The 20332-nt window shown below is 49.3% G+C and overlaps 1 protein-coding gene across 18 annotated transcripts in view; it reads left to right on the forward strand.

Annotated features, from left to right (window-relative positions):
* The window catches only part of SLC39A11 (solute carrier family 39 member 11), a 565309-nt gene that overhangs the window by 65969 nt on the left and 479008 nt on the right, over nt 1–20332 (forward strand). For 4 of the 18 annotated variants that reach the window (XM_057318042.1, XM_048225884.2, XM_048225896.2 and 1 more), the window contains exons 1-3: nt 5521–5622; nt 8923–9041; nt 13833–13871. In XM_057318042.1, the coding sequence (XP_057174025.1) occupies nt 8934–9041; nt 13833–13871 (147 nt within the window). In that variant the 5' untranslated portion in view covers nt 5521–5622; nt 8923–8933. Of the gene's footprint in view, nt 1–5502; nt 7977–8922; nt 9042–13832; nt 13872–20332 lie in introns of those variants that run through there. The other 14 variants (XM_048225880.2, XM_026512331.4, XM_026512336.4 and 11 more) reach the window with 9 other exon arrangements.

Genomic DNA, 20332 nt, shown 5'->3' on the forward strand with positions numbered 1-20332 from the left:
AAGACCCTGTTCCCAAATAACGTCCCATGCACAGGCACCAGGGTTAGGATCTGAACATATCTTTTTGGGGGTGACCATTCAGGGCACTACATGGGGCTTCTTGGGTGACACCACGCCACACCCACACATCTCCAGTCCTGGCCTTGTTCCCACCCAACCCAGTCTGATGGGACCTGGAGAGACTTGGGGGTCTTCTCCTCTCTTTGACTGTGGATGGCTGAGGGGTCCCCTCCTCGCCTTCTTCCCTTCTGCACGTGAGGCGGGCTCCCTCCCCACCAGCCCATCTTCTGTGGTTCCTGCTTTGCTGGTGCCATTTCCTGGGGTGTTTGACAGTGGGAGACCACCGTCCCCTCTGGAAAGGTTCATCCACCCCTTTCATCAGCCCCCCATGAGCCTCAGCTGGTGAGATGACTTTTGTTTCTGCTCCCACTTGGAGAGAGGAATAAAGTTCCCTACAATTCTGCCTCCTTCCCCACCCATTCCCTGGGGCCTCTTAAGATCTTTGCAGGCCCCTAAAGAGCTGCATTTCTTTTTAAAGGTTTATTTCTGTATTAGAGAGAGAGAGAGAGAGAGAGCATGAGTGGGAGGGGCAGAGGGAGAGAGAAAGAGAATCTCAAGCAGACTCCCTGCTGCGTGCAGAGCCTGACGTGGGGCTTGATCTCACCACCCTGAGATCACGACCTGGACCAAAACCAAGAGTCGTGGGCTTAACCAGCTGCACCACCCAGGTGCCCCAAGAACTCCTGCATTTCGAGATCTCACCCCATATTGCACCAAGCATATTAAAATGTTCCCACATTCCATATTAAGTATGTTCTTTCCCTCTAAAATGATCAGGAAGATTTTTATAATTTTGCCTTTGAAATCATTTGGCTCCAAGCTTATTTAATTTACGATTGGCTGTGGTTTCTTGGCCATTATTGTGCATACTTAGGAATTCTCCTGAAGTGAGAAAAGCTAAGCCTGAGATTGTTTTTTGAATGTAATTAAATTTTTATGAACACCAAAGTCAACAATTAACAAGGTTTTATAGACATTTAGTTAAACACGTACTAATTTAAATTTCCAGGTTTTTTTTTCTTACTGAGCCAAAAAATCCAGGACTTTTTCAATTCTTAACCATGTCATAGGCTCCTAGAAAAGTTGGGGACCCCAGATACTGGTCCCCTAGTTTCTGATTGCTGAGACAGGTCTGCTTTTCCCCTTGCCTTGTCCTTCCTTCCCACAAGAATGGAATTTCTCCCTCCCAAACCCCAGCAGGGTGTCCAGCCCCTCTTGCCAGTCTCCTGGGACTGCCTCTGTCCCCTCCCCAGGCTGGCTTACACCACTGCTTTCCTTCCATCCCGAACATCCTGCTTCTGAATCTCTCTGTGGACTTTTTGTTTTTGTTGAATCACCAACCCTGGCCCGATTTCCTAGTTTTGACATAGTGGCCTTCCTCAGTCTGGCCCTGCCACCCCAGCACCTGTGATAGGGCCAGCTTCACGGCGTGAGACCTACACAGGTGTGAGTGCGTCCTCACTCAGAAAGGCTCTGTCCTTGGTTTACTGCCCTGCTGTCACCACCGTGAGATTTCCTAATAATTTTATCTCTGAACTTGGGTTTTGTAAGCAAAGTCTGGTGGGGCACTGGAGTCCTCAGTGAGTGGAGGAGAGATGCAGAAGAGAAGAAGGGCTTTATTAATTAGCACTTTTGAAAAAAAGATTTTTTAACTTATTTTAGAGAGAGGGAGAGAGAACATGGTGGGGAGGGGCAGAGGGAGAGAGAGAGAATCGCAAGCAGACTCCATGCTGAGTGCGGAGCCTGGTGTGGGGCTTGATCTCATGACCCCAAGATCATGACCTGAGCTGAAATCAAGAGTCAGACGCTCAACCGACTGAGCCACCCGGGTGCCCCAGTTAGTATTTCTGAGGGCTTTTTTTTTTCCTGCCTTTTGAATAAGAGGCCTCCGTTGTCATTTTGTGCCAGGTCTCACAGTCTGTCCTGCCTAGTCATGACAGTGGGCAGGGACCCAGTGTCGGTCCTGGTGGTTCCTGGTGCCACTAGAGAAAGGTACCAGTGAAACTAGATGCTTCCAGGCAGAAGGGAGTGTGTTAGTTTCCCCGGGCTGCTGAAACTTAAAGTACTGTAAACCTAATTGCTTAAAACACCACAAATATAACACCTTACAATTCCGGATGTCAGAAGCACTAAAATCAAGGTGTTGGTGGGGCTGTGCTCCTTCTGGAGGCTCTAGAGGGAGAACCCATTTCCTTGCCTTTCAGGCTTCTAGATGTTGCTGGCATCCCTTGCTCCGACCTCTGCTCACGTCCTCATGCCTCCTTCCTCTTTTCCCTGATGGGGACCCCTGTGATGACACTGGGCCCACCCAGATGACCTAGGATGATCTCCCCACCTCAAGAGCCTTCACTCAATCACAGCTGCAAAGACCCTTTCTCCGTGGGAGGTCTCTATTCACAGGTTTCAGGGATGAGGGCGTGGATGTCTTCTGGGGGCCCACTGTTCTGCCTACCAGAGGCAGCTCTTTGCTTTCCAGCTGAAATCTCTAAATATGCACCCAGGGCACATCAGGTTTGTGGGTTCTGAAGTGTATGCGATTTTAAGGGTCCTCTTTAGGGAAAAAAAATAGAAATGTTGGTATCAAAATGAATATTACTTTAGTATGAGGAAGAAATCACAAGATCTTAGCTTGAGGTCCTTTTCTTCTGAGGCTTCTGGGCAGTTACCAGCAATGACATGTGCGCTGGTCTCCTCTCTGCCTAGAACACTCGCCACTCCCAGCAACCTAGGTGCTCAGTTGACCTTGGAGTACCAGGGTCGCACAGCGTGCCTGGCACAGAGGCTTGTGAAATAGCTATCTTGTAAAGGCAGGCAGGAAGGAAGGAAGGAGAGAGGGCCAAGGAATAATCATTCAGGCTGCCATGATGCGTGCTGCGCTGGGCGTTGGGGGGTTTGCTCCAGTCACTGTCTCAGGATGGGGAGGCCGAGGCTGGGAGCCGTTGGGATGTTTGTCCAAGGACACTCATGTGCCAAGCTGGGATTCCTCCTAGACTGTCAGGTTCCAAAGCCTGTCCTTAGCAGCTGTAGGACCTCATAAGAGATACCAAGAACTCAGTCAAGGGAGGGAGGGAGGAGCTGGAGGGGAGGCAGGGGGGGAGAGAGAGAGGGAGAGAAAGAAAGACCCAGGACCCATTGTGCAGTGCTGCCACTGCCCCCACCCCCAGCTCCACCCCACCCCCATACTCCAAGGGGGAGGTGCTGCCAGCTTGCTTACCCAGATCAAACCACAACAATTCCTCTGGAAAGGGCCACCATTCCACTGCCCTGGGGTTCCTTTGCTGACTGTCAAGATCAGTTAGTTTTATGGCCTCTTGACACTTGGGAAGCAGCCCTCCCTGCCTGCCTAGTGCTCTGCCCCCCTTTCATTAGTGTCTGCTCTGGTCTATTCATGCACACCCCATCCCTCCTCCCCTGCCCCATTTATGGAGGCTGCAGGGCACCTTTGCTCTTTGGGGAGAGACTAGGGAAGGGCGGGGGTGGCGGGAGGTAAAGGCCAGTGTACTGAGCTTTAAGGAAATAACATTCTCTTCTGTCCCCACTGTGAGCACTTCTTACAATGGGGATGTGTGAGAAGGACAGGTGGTTTGTATGTTTGGGTCAGTAGTGTGTGCAGTGTGTGTGTGTGTGTGTGTGTATGCAGGGTTGACTGAGGGAAAGGAGGGAAATGGTGGGATTTGTCCCTTGGGGGTTGGCCCCCCAGCCCGAGGCCCACCCAGGGTTCTGCTGCCCAGGCTGTTCAGTCTGTGAACCCTGTATGTCCCATGCAGGAAGAGCACTGTCTCTGGAGTCAGCTGGGCTCGGATTCCCACACTACCCTGTCAACCCAGGCTCACTACAGAGCTTTCCTGAGCCTCAGTCTACCTATCTGTAAAATGGAATGTCTCAGCCCATTCAGGGCACTGTCACAAAATCCACAGACTCATGGGTGGCTCATACATGACAGAGATTTATCCGTCACAGTTCTGGAAGCTGGAAGTCCCAGATCAGGGTGTCAGCATGGGCTCAGGGGCCTCTTCTGCGTCACAGACTTCTCACGTGTCCTCACACGGAGGAAGGGGTGAGGGAGCTTTCCTGAGCCTCAGTCTCCTTTGTAAGGACACCAGTCCCACGCAGGGGGGCTCCACCCATGACATTCAGGTATTGCAGCCCTGACCCCCCAAGATGACCGCATTTGGAAATAGAGCTTTTCGGAGGTAATTAAGCTTAAATGAAGCCATAAGGGTGGGGGTCCTCATGCAATAGAATTGGTGGCCTTATAAGAAAGATGAGGAGGGGAGAGAGGTCTCTCTTTCTCCACATGAGGACGGTGAGAAGGCAGCTGTCTGCAAGCCAGGAAGACCAGCTCTTACCAAGGACCAAATCTGCACCTTGATCTTGGACCGACCCTGGACTTACTGCTTCCCGAACGTGAGAACATACATCTCTGCTGTGCAAGCCCCCTTGGTCTGTGGTCAGACAGCTGAGTCTGGCTCTCTTCGTGGTCTGAGAATCTCCTGAGGGCAGAGAGCACCCTGCAGTCACCATGCCATCTTCCTTCATGACACTGCACTCAGGCGGGGTCGTCATCGGCACGGATGGCCGCCTTTTCCTGGACAGAAGCCAGCTCCTGTTGGATCCCCTGCTCCGTGGCCACTGTGATGACAGTTTTTCTGACCAGGTTACCCTCTGGTAGGTTCATGAGATAAAATAGGTTAAATTAGGATTTCTGGTAAACAAGTATGAAATTTGTGTTTAGCCTAAGTGTGTCCCAAATACTGCCCAGGACACCCTGACACAAAAACACTCTTTGTCGTTTATCTGAAATTCAAATTTAACAGGGCATCTTGTTCTCATTTTTGGCTAAATCTAGAAGTTCCACCCTCTGGTCTATTTATAGAAGGCCTGGAGAGCAAAGCCCTTGACCTGCTGCAGTGGTTCTCAGAGAGGGGTCCCAGGACCAGAGCATCAGCAAATCCTGGTGCAGAACAGAAAATCTCGGTCTCCACCCAGACTTCCAGAGCCAGAACCTCGGCGGGTGCCTGCATTCTGCATTTTGACATTGCTCCTGGGGGTGCTGACGGGAGCTATAGTTTGAGGGCCATTGACCCGGAGAAGGATGCTAAGGGTAGGAGGTTCCAGCCCACCTCCCCCCTGCCCTCCCCTCCTTGCCAACTTCCCCTCCCTCTCCCCAACACATCCTGCTGTGCTGCTCACTCAGGGCCTCGGACTCAGCTGCTAAGTGTGGTGACATAAACGATGTCAGGGACCTTACAAGGCGCTCTTTCCGGGGTTTCTGTGGCTTCACGGGAGACTGTGGAGTCTTATGTATGCGAAATGTTCTCCGCTTGGCCTCGGGGCTCGGTTCTAGCCGCCCCATCAGTTCCCGAGCCTGCCGAGGGCTGTGAACCAGAGAATTTATTCTTCAGGCGGGATCAGCCAGTCGCAGCGGGCGGGGAGGGGCCTGATGGCTGGAGGGACACGTGTGCCGGGAGGGAAGCAGGAAGTGACTTCGGGAGTGGAGCCGGCCGAGCCAGCGGCAGCGGGGCTGATGGAAGTGGAGTGGGGGCTTGAGAGGGCACCGTAGTGAGTCAGCTTTTTCTCCCTTCAGCGCCTTGGTTGGGCTGGAGGCCCGGGGTCTGGGGCCAGCAGGAGAGTGTGGGACTTGGAAGGGCAAAATGGAGTTTGGAAGGGGGTGCCCCTGGGGGTAGAGGAGGGGGTGGGAGGAGAAGCAGGGACGCTGTGGCAGGTGGCAGGTGGCAGGGGAGGGGCAGGCTGCCTGAAGCCCCCTCTGTCCCTGGCCAGGGTCAGCTGGAGGGTGTTGACCAGCCTTCCTTAGACAGTGGCTCACCAAAGACTCTTTGTTCAGTGCTTCCCGGTGGGCATGTGGGGCCCGCCCCTCCCTGGAGCCCCGGGAGCAGAGGTCCCTACAATTCTCCTTCCGGGGGTCTGCACCGCCTCTCGAACTTGACTGGGAATCTGGTGACTGTGCAGCAGGCCTGAGCTTTGTGCTTTGCTAACCCCTCCCCGGGCCAGTGGTCTGCGGACCACACTTGGAGCAGCGAGGTATTAGAGAACTTTCTACAGTCCCATCGGCCCCAGGCTGAGTCCCGCTGCTGGATTCTCCTCTTGGAGTCAGGGTGTATATGTGTGCAGTTTCATTAGGTGCCAGTTCCTCCTCTAACATCACCAACATCTTGAGGCTCTTGGAAGCAGGGCAACAGGTTTGCGAGGGAGGGAAAAGCAAGAAATTCTGTACCAGCCAGGGGCCCCTCCTGTGCTGCCCTCGCAGAACGTGGACGCACGCGGGGTGGTGTTGGCATCTTTAAAGTTGGGGAGGGCAGGGAATAATTCTCCCTCTTGCAAGTTAATCAAGGTTCATGTGCTAACATCCGGCTCACAAGGAAGTCTGAGCCCCATTGTGGAAGCTGATTTGAGGGGCTGTGACTGGCGCTCTTGTTCTCAAGATGCTACTGGTCTACCTGTTGGAGCAAACTTTTCCTCCTCTTGGGACTCTGCGTCAGCTTTCCCAGTCCCTCCCTCGTAGGGGAGGAGAACTCACTTTCAAAGCTCTGGGTCTCTGGTAGGCCGGTGCTTTCCACTGTAATGCGTGCGAGAACCCCTCATGGAACTTGAAAAAAATGCACATTCTGATTCAGCAACCCTGAGATCCTGCATTTCCCAAAGTGGGGCCAGCTCAGACCACCCTTCCAAGTAGTGAGGATTTAAAATAGCAAATGGAAGAAACTTCTCCCCGGGGGCACTGGGCTGGCATTATCATTGATAAACAGTGTGATTGTTGGGATGGAAAGGGTGTGCATGGCCTTGCTGTCCCTTGTCCGCATGCCTCTGGTGCTCAGGTAAACGGAGACAGGCTAGGACAGTGCTTTCCCTCTCACTAGCCCCCAGGAACACCCCACGCTCTCTTGTTGGCTGGCCCCAAAACGCCGCGTTGACTTTGGCCCGTTGGCACATGTAAATGGCTTCCTCTTTTCTGTTTTCTTAGCTGTTAAAAGGCACATTCAATACTGGAAAAAAAAGTTGTTTTTCTGTGATGACCTGTCTTGGATGATAAGTACTAAGAGGATGATAGCTATAGGCCTTTCTTTGTAGATGCTGTTTCAGATTTTATCCACAAGCAGATAGAAATAGAAGGTTGGTGTCATGATCCAGATGTCTTGGTTTGCAAACAGACACGAACCACTCATTTTAGGGTGACATTTAGCAAGATGAAGTATGTAGATGGGCGGGTTTTTAAAAAGTAGAGTATTTTTTCTTTATTTGGTGCAGTCAATGTCCTGAGTTTTATTTAGACACTGTCCGAATCCATAGATGCTGTTTCTCTTCAAGGCGTCCTGGCTTCGGAGCTGAGCCTGGGCTCCTCTGGGCTCATCTGGGTTTGCCGAGACTCACAGCCTTACCCGGTTGGCATCCTAGCTGTGCTGCCGAGCCCCTTGGCATACCCTCTGCCACCGTTTCCTTACAGGGTCAACAGAGTCAGCGTCTTCAGTTTTCGAGCTGCAAGCCCAGGGTGGCTGGCTTCCCCCAGAGCGCTGGGACCTGGCGGGCGGGAGCCCCCTGGGGTCGTGTCCAGCTCTGTGGGTGCTGGAAGACCAGTGGGCAGCTGAATGAGCCCTTTGAGATGAGGCTCTGAGCACTGGTGTTTGTGTACCGGAACACAGGGCTTTTCAACAAATGGGTTTCTCTGCCCTGTAACTTTCCACAGCAACAGTCTGATTCCCTATCATTTCAGAGCTAGAATGTAAACTGTGCTGGAGTCTAGAGGAGGTTCTCTGAGCAAAACCAAGAGGAAATGGTACTTCCCTTCCTTTCCTCGGTGGGTAGTGGTGTAAGCTCCATTTCGGCAGCGGTGTGCTCGGGTGACGGGGAAATGCCACTTACGGCTCTGTCTCCTTGTCCTTGCTGAGCGCCCTGTCAAGGTAAGCTGGCCCTTTTCAATACAACCAGTATTTTTTTAGATGCCAGGAAGCCCGATTTTATAGGGGTGCCAAGTGTGAAAAGGCATCATCCCTGTTCTTCAACTAATGATATGAAAGATGAAGGAGGCAAGCCCGCACAAAGAAGGCCCCACAGATGTGCACTGGGATGGGAGTGGAGGGGGGTCTGGAAACATGTAGTCCAAGTTGGCATCAGGTGGGCAGCAGAATGGGCTCTGGATTGGCCGGCGGCAGAGAAGGATGGAGGGAGGCATTCTGGGAGGGGACCAGGTGAAGAGTGACTTGGAGCCGGGACCATTTGGGACTCGTTGAAGGTGCCGTAAATGACTCAGCTGAGGGGGAGTATGGTGCCCAGTATGGGCGGTGGTGGAAGAGTCGGTGGGCTAGGTGAACGGCAGTTGGTGGCATGTGCCCTTGGCAAGTCATGGGGGGGTTGCCACAGGGGCCTCCACTGAAGGTTTGGTCAGGACTTAGGAGGGAGAGCTTCAGGAGAGAATCTGAGTTAGTCACCTGTCTTTGGAGGAGAGAGCACCAGTGCTGGACAAGTGCAGATAGAGTAGGCAGAATGTGCTGGAAGGCTGTAATCACACCCTCCTGTGCTCTCTTCCTCTTGGCTAAATAAGCCACATTCTGTGAGCGTCTTCTCTTTGGAACTCTGTCCCAGTGTCCTAACCTCTTCCATGGGCTCCCCTGGCATCTCCCTAGGTATCCCCAGGTCTGTCCTTTCAGGGTTGGTTGATTTCTGACACGTGGTGGGCCTGGATGAGGAGGCTCGGCCCGAGGCCATTGACGCAGTTGAGGGATGGCGTGGCAGAACCCAGATTACAGGCCAGGCCCGGGTGGAGGGTATTGGGACACCTTTAGCGCATGGGGGCGTCCCTGAAAGAGACTGCGGGTGGCTGACCCTCTCCCCCTCCTCCGCACACAGCTGTATCCAGCATGCTCCAAGGCCACAGCTCAGTGCTCCAGGCGTTGCTGGGGACCTTCTTCACCTGGGGGCTGACGGCAGCCGGGGCAGCTCTCGTGTTCGTATTCTCTAGTGGACAGGTAAGTTGCCTTGCTTTGGTTCTGAGGTCCGGGGGGGACTTTGAGCAAGCTGGGAAACCACAGCCTTGGCAAGGTTGCAGACTCTTTCAGGCCACTGGCCACACCTCCAGGATGTAGGCAATGTTTGTTCTCTGTCCTGTTTTTTTTCTGCTCCTCTCCCTGCCAGGCCAGGAGAGAAGGTGTCTACAGCTGCTCTGCTCCTGGTGTGAAGGGAGTAGGAAGGGTTATGAAGTTATTAGGCCTGGTCTAGCCCCTGTGTGGTTTCTAGCTTCTGGCTAGTCTCCTTTAGGCCTGGTGCAGGTGTTCGGTTTGGTTGTTTAACTGGCCTGGCTGGGGGATGGCAGACCCTTGCGGGAAGGAAAGTTATCTCTTCCCGTTCTCATGTATCCCATCTTTTCCTTCCTTCCCCAACCCCTTTGGGATGAATACACACAGACTCATCTCCCCATACCCCTACAGACTCCCTTCCCATCCCCTACCCCTGCACAACTTCTTCCCATCCCCCTAGCACCCTCACTCACCCCTGTACCTGGATGCCCCAGCCCCACATACCCCATGTGCCCCTGTATCCTATCCCCCCACATTCTCCCTCCCCCATACCCTACACTTGCCTACATACCCCACACGTACTCCGCTCCCCCCATCCCTCCACATGCACACCCCAACCCTCCATATGTCCCCACCCCATACATCCCATATACCCTCATGTACCCCACACACATATCTCAAGCCTCCGCACTCCCCACGCATCCCCCACAATACAGGCCGCGTACCCCGCCCCACTCCTTCACAAGCCCTACCCTCACCTGCTCAAGATTCCTTTCCTTTCTGCCCCTTGACGCCCTCAGGCCATAGGCCTAGAGCTCCCATCCATCTGTGTCTTGAGGAACTCGAAGGCCCTGCAGGTGCAACAGGTAGCCTTAGAAATTGCAGGAGTGGTAAGCCAGTAAGGGATTTAGGATCCATTTAAACATGCTGTGAGCCGGATCTGCAAACGAAAACACTGTCTAGGAAGTTGGCGCGCCAGACGCTCTTGTGTTAAGACCAGTAAGACAGGTGTTTGATGTCACATAAGATCCAGCCTCCCCCCCGCCCCACTCCTCTCCTCAGTGGGAGGTTGGGAGCCTATCAGAAACACAGAACTCAAGACACACAGCCTGGATCCTGCTTGCTGTTGACAGGTAGTGAAACCCTTCGAGAGCTAGTCCCTGAATGAGAAGCACCCAGGAGGCAGAGAGGAGGGCACCGGGTCACCTAACCGTCTTCCTTCACCACATCTTTGTGCCCCTCTGGGGCGGAGTGGCCCATGTTTTTATCTTCCCCAGTTATTTTGCACTGAGGCGAGGCCTAAGCCGCACTGGGCTGGGCTGGGCTGGGCTGCCCTGCGGAGGCCTGAGGGAGAGGCAGCCCTGTGGTGGGAGGGGCCCCAGAGCCCTGTGTGGCCTTGGCCAATGCTGTGGGGGCTCTTCGGGAGGGGAGAGGTGCCTTCCCTTCTTCGCACAGTTGCCCTTGTCCCCTTTGGAGCCTCGAGCCCCTCATTTGTCTTGTGTTAGTGTAACCACTGAGATCCGTAGGAGAAATTGCTGAAAATTTCTGCGTGGAGGCATATTCCCCCAGACCACCATCACGTTTGATGATTCACTGGAAGGATCCATGCCACTCAGCTTATAGTCGTACTCAATGCTAAAGTTTAACACTGGAAGGATCAGCCGGAGGAAGAGACAGGTGGAGTCCGGGGAGATCTGTGCACGGGCTTCTGCTCCCCCCTCCTCCTGAGAGGGGCACCCTGAGAGTTCTCCTTCTCTCAGCAACCGAAGTGCAGTAGCACATGAGTGATGTGTCCACCCAGGGCATCTTGCGAGCCTCAGCCTCCAAGGATTCTACCTGGGGCTGGTCCCGAAGGCGCTGTAGGCTGCTGAAATTCGAAACTTGAGGGGGGGAAAGCAGGTGTCCCGTCCCCATCACCTTGTTTGGAAACCGGTTCGGGCACACTAACCCACCCTTACCCAGGAGTGGAGGGAGCGGTTCAAGTACCAAGTCCCCAGGAGCCAAGCAAAGACCGGCTTTGCAAGCAGGACCTTGCGAAGCTAGCAGGCTGGGGCGGGCTACGTTAATCCTTTCTGCACAGGAAGTGGGCGTGAGGAGCGGGAAGAGGCTTGTGGCCCAAGACAGGAGCCCACAGAGATGTGCTCTGGTGCCCTGAGCAGACCTCCCTTTTCATTCGGCCAAGGGGGGCTGCAGTGAGGTCACTTGGGGTAGTAGACACACGGACTCCAACCTCCACTGCTGCTCCCGAAAGTAGCTTCACTCAAAATTTCCTTTCTTGCTTTAAAATATATTTTAATTGTAGGAAGCTTGTAAAGAATGGAAAAGCTTAAAGAAATAATAAAAAAAGTTTCTTTTTAATTTATTTTTATTTATTTTTTATTCATTTCTGAGGTAGAGTGTAGTGTTCCTGAGTTGCATAGAATAGCCAGCGCTCATTACGTCACGTGCCCTCCTTAATGCCCATCACCCACTTACCCCATCCCCCCACCCCCTCCCCTCCAGCAACCCTCAGTTTGTTCCCTAGAGTTAAGAGTCTCTCGGGTTTGCCTCCCTCTCAGTTTTCATCTTATTTTATTTTTCCGTCCCTTCCCCTGTCCCTTCCCCTATGTTCATGCTTTGTTTCTTAAACTCCACATATGCATGAAATCATATAGTATTTGTCTTTCTCTGCCTGACTTATTTTGCTTAGCGTAATACCCTCTAGTTCCATCCACGTTGTTGCAAATGACAAGATTTCGTTCTTTTTGATGGCTGAGTAATAGTCTATAGTGTATATAACTGTATAACTATAAAACTCTGTACACACACACACACACCCCACACACACACCCCACACACCCCCACACACACACGCCACACACACACACACCCCACATCTCCTTTATCCATTCATCTGTCAATGGACATCTGGGCTCTTCCCATAATTTGGCTATTGTGGACATGGCTGCTGTAAACAATAAACGATAAAAAAAGTTTCCGATCCCACTTCTCAGAAAAAACCCCTGAACCTATTTGGTCAGATTTGTTCAGTTATATTTGAGTATACACAAATTTATGCCGATCTGTTTCTTTCCATGATAGGGATCAGATTGCGTGTAATGTTTTACAACCCGTTTTCCTCCTTGATATCATAAGCATTCCTCTTACATCCCTAAATGGTTTTTTGATGACTTTGATTATTTCAGTCACTTGGTTTCCTTAACTGGCTGTGTCCTGTTTGTCACAAGGATGCACCGTAGTTTAGCCATTCCTCAACTGTTGGACAATTAGGTTACGTCCTTTTTTCTTGATTCTTTTTAGAAATACCTTTATGATGAACATAAACCTTTGAGCACATATCTGATTAGTTCCTTGAAATATATGTCTAAAAGTGGAATAAAGGCCTTAGTGACATTTAAAAAAGTATAATTTTTCTCCTTTCAGGATCCAGATGAATGCTGGTAGAATAATGTTACGTGACTTCTTTATTAGATCTGTCTGGTTTGATTAAATTATTTGGTTAGGCCAACTTTGCTTCTGTCATGGCGTGCCTCGAGAAGAATGTCGTTTGTACGGCTGCCTGGCATCAAACCCTTTCATCCACCCCGCAGCCCCTCAGAGGTGGGAGAGGGCTGAGCCAGTGATCCTAGCTACCCAGCTTCCTCAGGAGTCTCAAGGATTGGGGCCATCAACCACGTGGCTATAGATGATACCCCTAACTTAGACTATGAAGTTAAACAAATGCTTTTAAGTTGAAATATAAAATGCATATAGAAAAGTGCATATTTTACAGTTTGATGATTTTTCATGGCTTCCTATGAAACTAGTACTCAGCTCAATAACTAGAACCGTACCAACCCCCCAGCAGCCTTTCAGGCTCCTTTCCAGTCCCTACCCCCCAGCTCTACCCTCCACTGCAAGGACAGTCCCTCTCCCGGTCTCTGACAGCAGAGATTAGTTTTCTGTGTGTTTCTGCATTATATAAATGGAGTAATCATATAGTATGTGCTCGTCTGTGTCTGGCCGATTCCACTCTGTTTATTTTCCAGTTTACCCTTGCCCCCGCCTGATTATGGGCTTCATTCTGATATATATCGTGTGTACTCTCATTGCCATGTGGCATTCTGTTGTATGAATACCTCCTAATTGATGTATCATTCTACTGTTGGTGGGCATTTGGGTAGTTTCTTGGCTCTCCCAAGTACTGCTGCTGAGAGCTTTTTTGTGCATGTGTTTGCTGTTCCGAAGTATGCACTGCTGTCAGGTGATGATTTGGGTGCTCAGGAGTGGTACTGCTGGGTCATAGGGTACGCATATGTTCATTGCTAATGGATGCTGCCAGTTCGTTTTCCAATGTGGCCGTGCCATTTTGTACCCCCAACTGCAGCGTGGGAGAGTTTCGGTTGGTCCCCATGGTCCCCATGAACACTTGTCAATGTCCATCTTTTAGTCCAGCTACATACTAAAGGTTTATAGTTATAATTCATAGGAGAGCTAGGTCAAAGGCAACACATGGGCCAGTGGAAGCCAAGCGTCCCTGAAAAAACACTCTGATGGGCTGTGGGATGGATGGAAGGTTCAAACGATTTTTTTTTCCCCTTGGTTCTTGGCCCATGTTATAAAGGCTCCAATCCAGGCCTACAGACGGTTGGCAAACGCAGGCATGGGCCAGTCTTTATTCATGTAGCTCTCTGAGGTCTTATGGTTTCCTTTTATCCCCAGAAACATCCCTTAGAATCTGAAACATCTTGTTTATATTTTCAGAGGCGGATCTTGGATGGAAGTCTTGGCTTTGCTGCCGGGGTAAGTAATGTGTGGTAGGAGCGATGTAAACAGAGTTGTGTTTATTCTGACATTTCTCTGCCAAGGGGGTATTTCTAGGCTCTCCCCAGGCAAGCTGGATGCATCTCTGTGGTCTCCAGGCCCCTTCTTGTGTCTGCTGCTGTGTATTGACCAACTTATTGAATGCCCCCGCCTCTGAGACCATCAGGGAGGCTTGCTTGTTGGGCAGTTGTCTCACGACCTGTGAAATAAGAGGGTATTCAGGAAAGGCCTCACTCAGGTTCTCCTTGGTGCTAATTCAGTATTCTCTCTTTCCCTTCCCTTGAAAAACCCTTTTGTTACTGACATCTCCAAACATGTAAAAAAAGTGGAGAGACTCCCCTGTAGCCATCATTCAGCTTCAAGCATTACTGATTTGCTAATCTCGTTTCTTCTGACTTCCCCCAACCTTCTTGAGAGGTTGGAATATTTTGTAAAAGCAAATCCAAGACATCATGTAATTTCACCTGTAAGTTCAATCCATATCTCTAACTGAATGACTTTAATTTTTTTTTCTTACAACATAACTGTCTTATCACACTTGCCCAAATTAGCATTTCCTTATTGTAACCTAACATCCAGTAAACGTTCAGATTTCCTCCATTTTTTTTTTCAAAGGGGCATCGAAAATTGTTTTGTTAGAATCGGCATCCAAACAAGATTTTCACATTGAATTTTTTGTTACATCTTTTCAGTGTCTTTTATTCTTGAACGATCCCATTGTTTTTTTTCCACTCCAGCAATTTATTGGAGAAACTGGGTCATTTATACCCGTAGAGTAGTCCACATTGTGAATTTGGCTGATGGCTTCCTTGGGGCGGGGGGTGGGGGCTGTCTGCCTTGTTCCCCAGCCGCCTGATCTCCTGTGAGCTGGGCGTTAGATCCTGGGGTTTGGTGACTTCAGAGCCCGTGTTCCAGGCATGAATGTGCCGTGGTGATGCCGCGTGGTCTGAGTGTGTCCGTCACATCAGAAGTCATGTAATATGTGGTTTTCTCTTTCGGTTGATCAGGATTTGGTTCCTTTGTCCTGTTTGTATAGTCCTATGATCTGGGGTCTCCCAGAGGTCACCTAAGTCAGCAGCCATCAGACTGGGGTCTGTGTACCTTCCGGAGCCTTCCGGGTGGTGCAGAGGGGCACGGATAATGTTCATAAAATCCGTTCCCAGGTCCGCGGCATCCATAGGCTCTCTTTCCTAGAACCTCTCCTCCTGAGGATGCTATGATAGCCGGTTCTCCTTTCCTGAATTCCCTTACGCATTTGTCCTCCCTCCCTTTACAAAAGAAAGACACAGTCTTCCCTCATTACCTTGACTCTGGGTGGCAAAATCTCCACGTGTAAGGGGGACCGTTGGGATGTTGGTGCTGGTGTGGAGAAAGGGAGGCCTCTCATCACTGACCACTGGGCATAAATCCTCCGGTGGTTCAGACACTGTCTGGCCCTTTGACTGTGGACCTATTCCAATTATTAGCAGAGAGATCCTTAAAAGTAGTTTTCTACGATGGACCACTCTGGGACTTGGGGCCTGTAATTTGGATAAAATTCGGAGAACAAAATGACAGTATTGTAACAAAGTATCTATTTTTTCCCATCCTTTTCTTTACGCGAACACATTTTCTTTTTGCTTACGTTTAAAAAAGAAAAAGAAGAAAAGAAAAATAGAAATAAAGCTGATTCCGAGCTTTGTCTGATTCTAGCAATGACCACTTCATATTTGCCCGTGGATATACGAATGAATTGAAAAAACAAGGAAAGGGCCCCATCCATGAAAATATGCATTTCCAAGAATATTTTACTTTTCAATGCTTAATAATTATGAAACAGCGTATTATATTTTTGTGGTTAGAAATCTGTTCTCTCCCACTTATAGTCATAATGGTAACTCAGTCCAGGAAATTATTACTTAAGCAGTTAGAGCCCTAGGCTCACATGGATTTTCCTAAAAATTAAATTATATTGCAAAGAAGTAGGATAAAGAAATCAATAATAGACTTCCTAGCATAAAATATAAGTTGCTGTAGGAGAAAATTCTGTGGGGAAATGGATCGAAACGTAAGTCCAGGAGAAAAAGGAATGATGTGAGTTTTTGGACTTTTGAAGAAGGGCTTGCCTGTGCATTTTTGTGTGTTTAGAATAGAGCCTGTGAGCAGAAGAGTATGTAACACATGAGCCTACAACTTAGTTTATGTGCATATTTCAGGGGATGTGGGGGGACTCGCATCCCTCTGCCATTTAGATCCCAGCGGATACATTTAATTGACCCATTTAACAGTTTTATTTAAAGAAATCCGTATTTATAGGCCAGAAATTACATCTTTTGCAGCTCTTTAAACTCAAGAAGAAAACGTTTTAAGTGTCAATTTTAAAAGGAGTGAGGGGGTACCTAGTCTTTAAAATTCTTACAGAGGTTACATAGATGCAGAGTTTGAAGAACTCTGTTCTGTGCTATCTTTCTGCTTTTGACTAGGCATTTGTGTCATCTGTTCTAGTTTGTTCTTTTTTTTTTTTTAAGATTTTATTTATTTATTTGAGATAGAGTGAGAGAGAGAGCGCACAAGCAGGAGAAGTGGCAGGCAGAGGGAGAAGCAGGCTCCCCACTGAGCAGGGACCCTGATGCGGGGCTCGATCCCAGGACCCCGGGATCATGACCTGAGCTGAAGGCAGATGCTCAACCGGCTGAGCCACCCAGGAGCCCCTCTAGTTTGTTCTTTTAGGGCAAAATCCACTGGAAGATTTGCATAGCAAAAACCAAAAACTGAAGTGAAACAAGAAAGGAAACAAGCGAAAGCAGAGGACTGTAGTCTTCAGGACATGCCGGAATGAATTCGGGAGCACGAACCATGAACATTTAAGATGAAATCATCAGGCCAATATATTGTGATCATTTAAGTATGAGGATCTAAAACAAAATAGTTTCACTTCTGATTTTTAGTGTAGTTGGTAAAGAAAAAAGAGATTCTAAAAATGATCTGTGTGTGTGCTGCCTTTCCTTCTCTCCTTTTCTCCTTCCTCTCCTTCCTTTTCTTTTCCTTCTCCCTCTCCTTCCTCTTCTCCTCCTCTTTCTTCTTCTCCTTCTTCTTCCTCTTCTTCCTCTTCCTTTTCTCCTTCTCCTCCTCCTCCTCCTTCTCCTTCTCCTCCTCCTCCTTCTTTCTCCTTCTTTCTTCTTCTTCTTCTTCTCCTTCTTCTTCTCCTTCTTCCTCTTCTTCCTCTTCCTCTTCCTCTTCCTCTTCCTCTTCAGAAAAGAGCATTTACTTTTCTGAAATTGACCTTGAGCTACTTCCATAAGAGGAACTCCTGGAAGGTCAGCAGATACAGGGAGAAAAGTGAAAGCATGGTGTGGGAGACAGTTGAGGCTCAAACACAGGAAATTTCAGTGGCCTTGGTGACTAGTAGTGGGTTCTCATAAATGCTTCCCCAAACTAGGGAAAAGGCAGTAGAGCCCCGGGGGCCGGAGCTGTAATAACTGCTTATAGTAATCATGGAATAATTTATAGTGAATATAGCCATTCTTTTGGCTAGGACAGTAGTGCTCAACTGGGGGGTGGTTTTACCTCCCAGGGGACATTTGGCAGATTTGGTTGTTGAAACTGTTATCTAGTGGCTAAAGGCCAGGGATGCACACCTAAACACCTTCCAGTGCCCCGGATGGCCCCTACCACAAAGAATGTTCCAGACCAAAGTGTCAGTTGTGCCCCACCAAGAAATCCCAGTCTGGAGCATTTTGATGTATCCTCTCTAGTCATGGAGTGGATATGTAAAAATACAGATGTATTTAAAGTTAGAAGAAGAAGGAGAAGAAGGAGAAAGGAGAGAAGGAAAAGGAGGAGGTCATCCTGCCTCTCCCCCTTGCTTCCCAGAGGTCACCACTGTTAGGCCTGAGCACATCCTTGGAGAACTTTTATCATGCACATACTGAGTGTCCAGAGAAACATGCCGTAGTGCTTGGTATCCTTCAACATGGCTTTTGTATTTATTTTCAACACAGCTACGAGACACTTTGAATAAATATCTTGGAAAGGGAAAACTAGCAGGGCACCTGAATGGCTCAGTCAGTGAAGCATCTGTCTTCAGCTGGCGTCATGATCTCGGGGTCCTGGTATTGAGCCCTGCATTGGGCTCCCTGCTCAGCGGGGAGTCTGCTTCTCCCTCTCCCTCTGCCCCCCCCCCACTTGTGCAATCTCTCTTTCTCTCTCAAATAAATAAATAAAATCTTTTTTTTTTTAAGATTTTATTTATTCATTTGACAGAGAGAGACAGCCAGCGAGAGAGGGAACACAAGCAGGGGGAGTGGGAGAGGAAGAAGCAGGCTCTTAGCGGAGGAGCCTGATGTGGGGCTCGATCCCAGAATGCTGGGATCACGCCCTGAGCCAAAGGCAGATGCTTAATGACTGCGCCACCCAAGCACCCCTAAAATCTTAAAAAAAAAAAAAAAAAGGAAAACTAGCCATCAGCTGGTTGCCTGGGGTCCCACTGTACCTGGCCCAGATGTAACATGTTTTCATGGGCAGCCGTGTGTACATTTATGTATGTGTTGTGCGTGCACTGAAATACGTATCTGCTATCACGCTGCCCTGGCGCGTCTCTATAGTATATAATTGTGCGTGGAGAAAGGAGCTTCCTAAGAGTAAGGACACGGTATTTTAAATGTGCTTAGCGGGATATTTCACAGGTGGTTTTTTCTCATTAGCAAGGCCTTGGAAGCATTAATCACTTCTTAAATGACTCCTCTTAGAATCCATTTGCCTTTTTTGCTTTTCCTCCTGACTCCTTAAATCACTCTTTAAGTCTTTAATAATCATTGTCTTGTTCTTCTCAGTACCCACGTCTGCCGTTGATTTTTGCCTGAGGTGTGAACTTCATGGGGAGAAATGTTACCATTAAAAAAAAAAAAAGGCAGCAAATGAAACCTAGAGTATTACAACATTAAAGCTGGAAAACATTTTAGACGGTTATAATAGCTAATATTTATCGTGCCTTTATTTTTTACAAGGTGCTCCGCTGAGCACTTCGCGTAGACCATCTAATTGAATTTTTGTAACGGCTCTGCGAGGTATGTAGCAGGTAGTGTTATTTACCCCCACTTTACAGGGGAGGAATTAGGCATAGTGAGTGTAAGTAAATCCTTCTGGGTCCCAAGGTGAGCAGAGTCCAGCTGTGAACGCACAGTCTGACTCTAGAGTTTCTGCTCTTAAACCACAGTGCCTCCCAGCTGAGGTCTGGTCCAGTTGCCTCCATTTACAGGCAGGAAACAAATCCAGAGAGAGTAAATGACTTATCCAGAATCGAAAATTGCTAGACAGGGGCAGAGCTAGGACCGAACTCAGAGGAGAAGTCAGGGGCTGCTGGTATTTAGCTGTGTGACCTTGGACAAACGCCTTAGTCTTCCTGGACCTCCGTTGACGGCTGAGAACTGACATTCGGCTTGATGGTTCCTTAGGGCTTCTTGGTTCTGCGTGGTTAAAGGGGTGGGTTCCAGCACTTGCTAGCATTTGTCCTCTCCTTGTAAGGCATTTGTGAAGCATTGTGATTGGTTTTGGTTCACCTACTCACCTATTCAGTGGCAAATTTAAACATGCAATTGCATATCTGTTTATCTGAGTGAGAAAGAAGTCATTGTCCTGGAAGAGAAACGTTAGATGAATTTGAAGAGGCCAGAACATCCAGGGTCACCATTTTAATTGTCTTCGCTCTGGTTCTGATGTCTGTTTTTGGTGACAATCGCTGCATCAATGTACATTCTCTCTCAAGGAAGAAGCACTGTGTGGAATAAACAGGGCCAGGAACTGGCAGAAGAGCGAGACAGCCTACCAATCAAGAAGCTTACTCGTAGGCACGAAAGAGGCAGCTTCGTATCTGTTATTTAATCCCATAGGGAGCCGCGTTCTTAGGAAAGACATGATTTTCTTAAGGAGATTTTGGCTGAGTCTGTTTTTGTGCAGCACATGGTGAATGATATTTTCTCCAAATAACTGGCTCCCTGTTGGAAGTTAATGACACTCTGCAGTGATGGCCTTGGAGTCTGGAGGGATCAGGGTGACCAGCTGTTCTCCATTTCCATGGAGAAATGGATGCACGGAATGGACTCAGATTATAGCGTGAGGGACTCAGGGAGGAGATTTCAGGTCGATCCACTAGAAAGGTTTATTGGAGAGTAAATAGTAGAAAGAAAAGAGCCGGGTGTGGGGAGCAGCCATCGAATGGGGTCTTTGGAAATCCTCGCTTTCATGCTTCTGGCCCCACAGATCTGGACTGGATGTAGTAATTGCTGACACCTTTTCTCCATCCTCCTGCCTGAGGAGTAGGGAGGCCTGATATGTCCTAATGGAGATTTTTCCATGTGAGGTCTTCCGGACAACATTGACACGGGCTGGGCCACAGCCAGTGTAACACAAGACGGTGTGAGAGAAGCGTGCGGACAGGCCCCGATGGGGCTCCTGCCAGGATC

The sequence above is a fragment of the Ursus arctos genome, unplaced genomic scaffold (genome assembly GCF_023065955.2).
Source record: "Ursus arctos isolate Adak ecotype North America unplaced genomic scaffold, UrsArc2.0 scaffold_24, whole genome shotgun sequence".
In the NCBI taxonomy this organism is placed as follows: Eukaryota; Metazoa; Chordata; class Mammalia; order Carnivora; family Ursidae; genus Ursus; species Ursus arctos.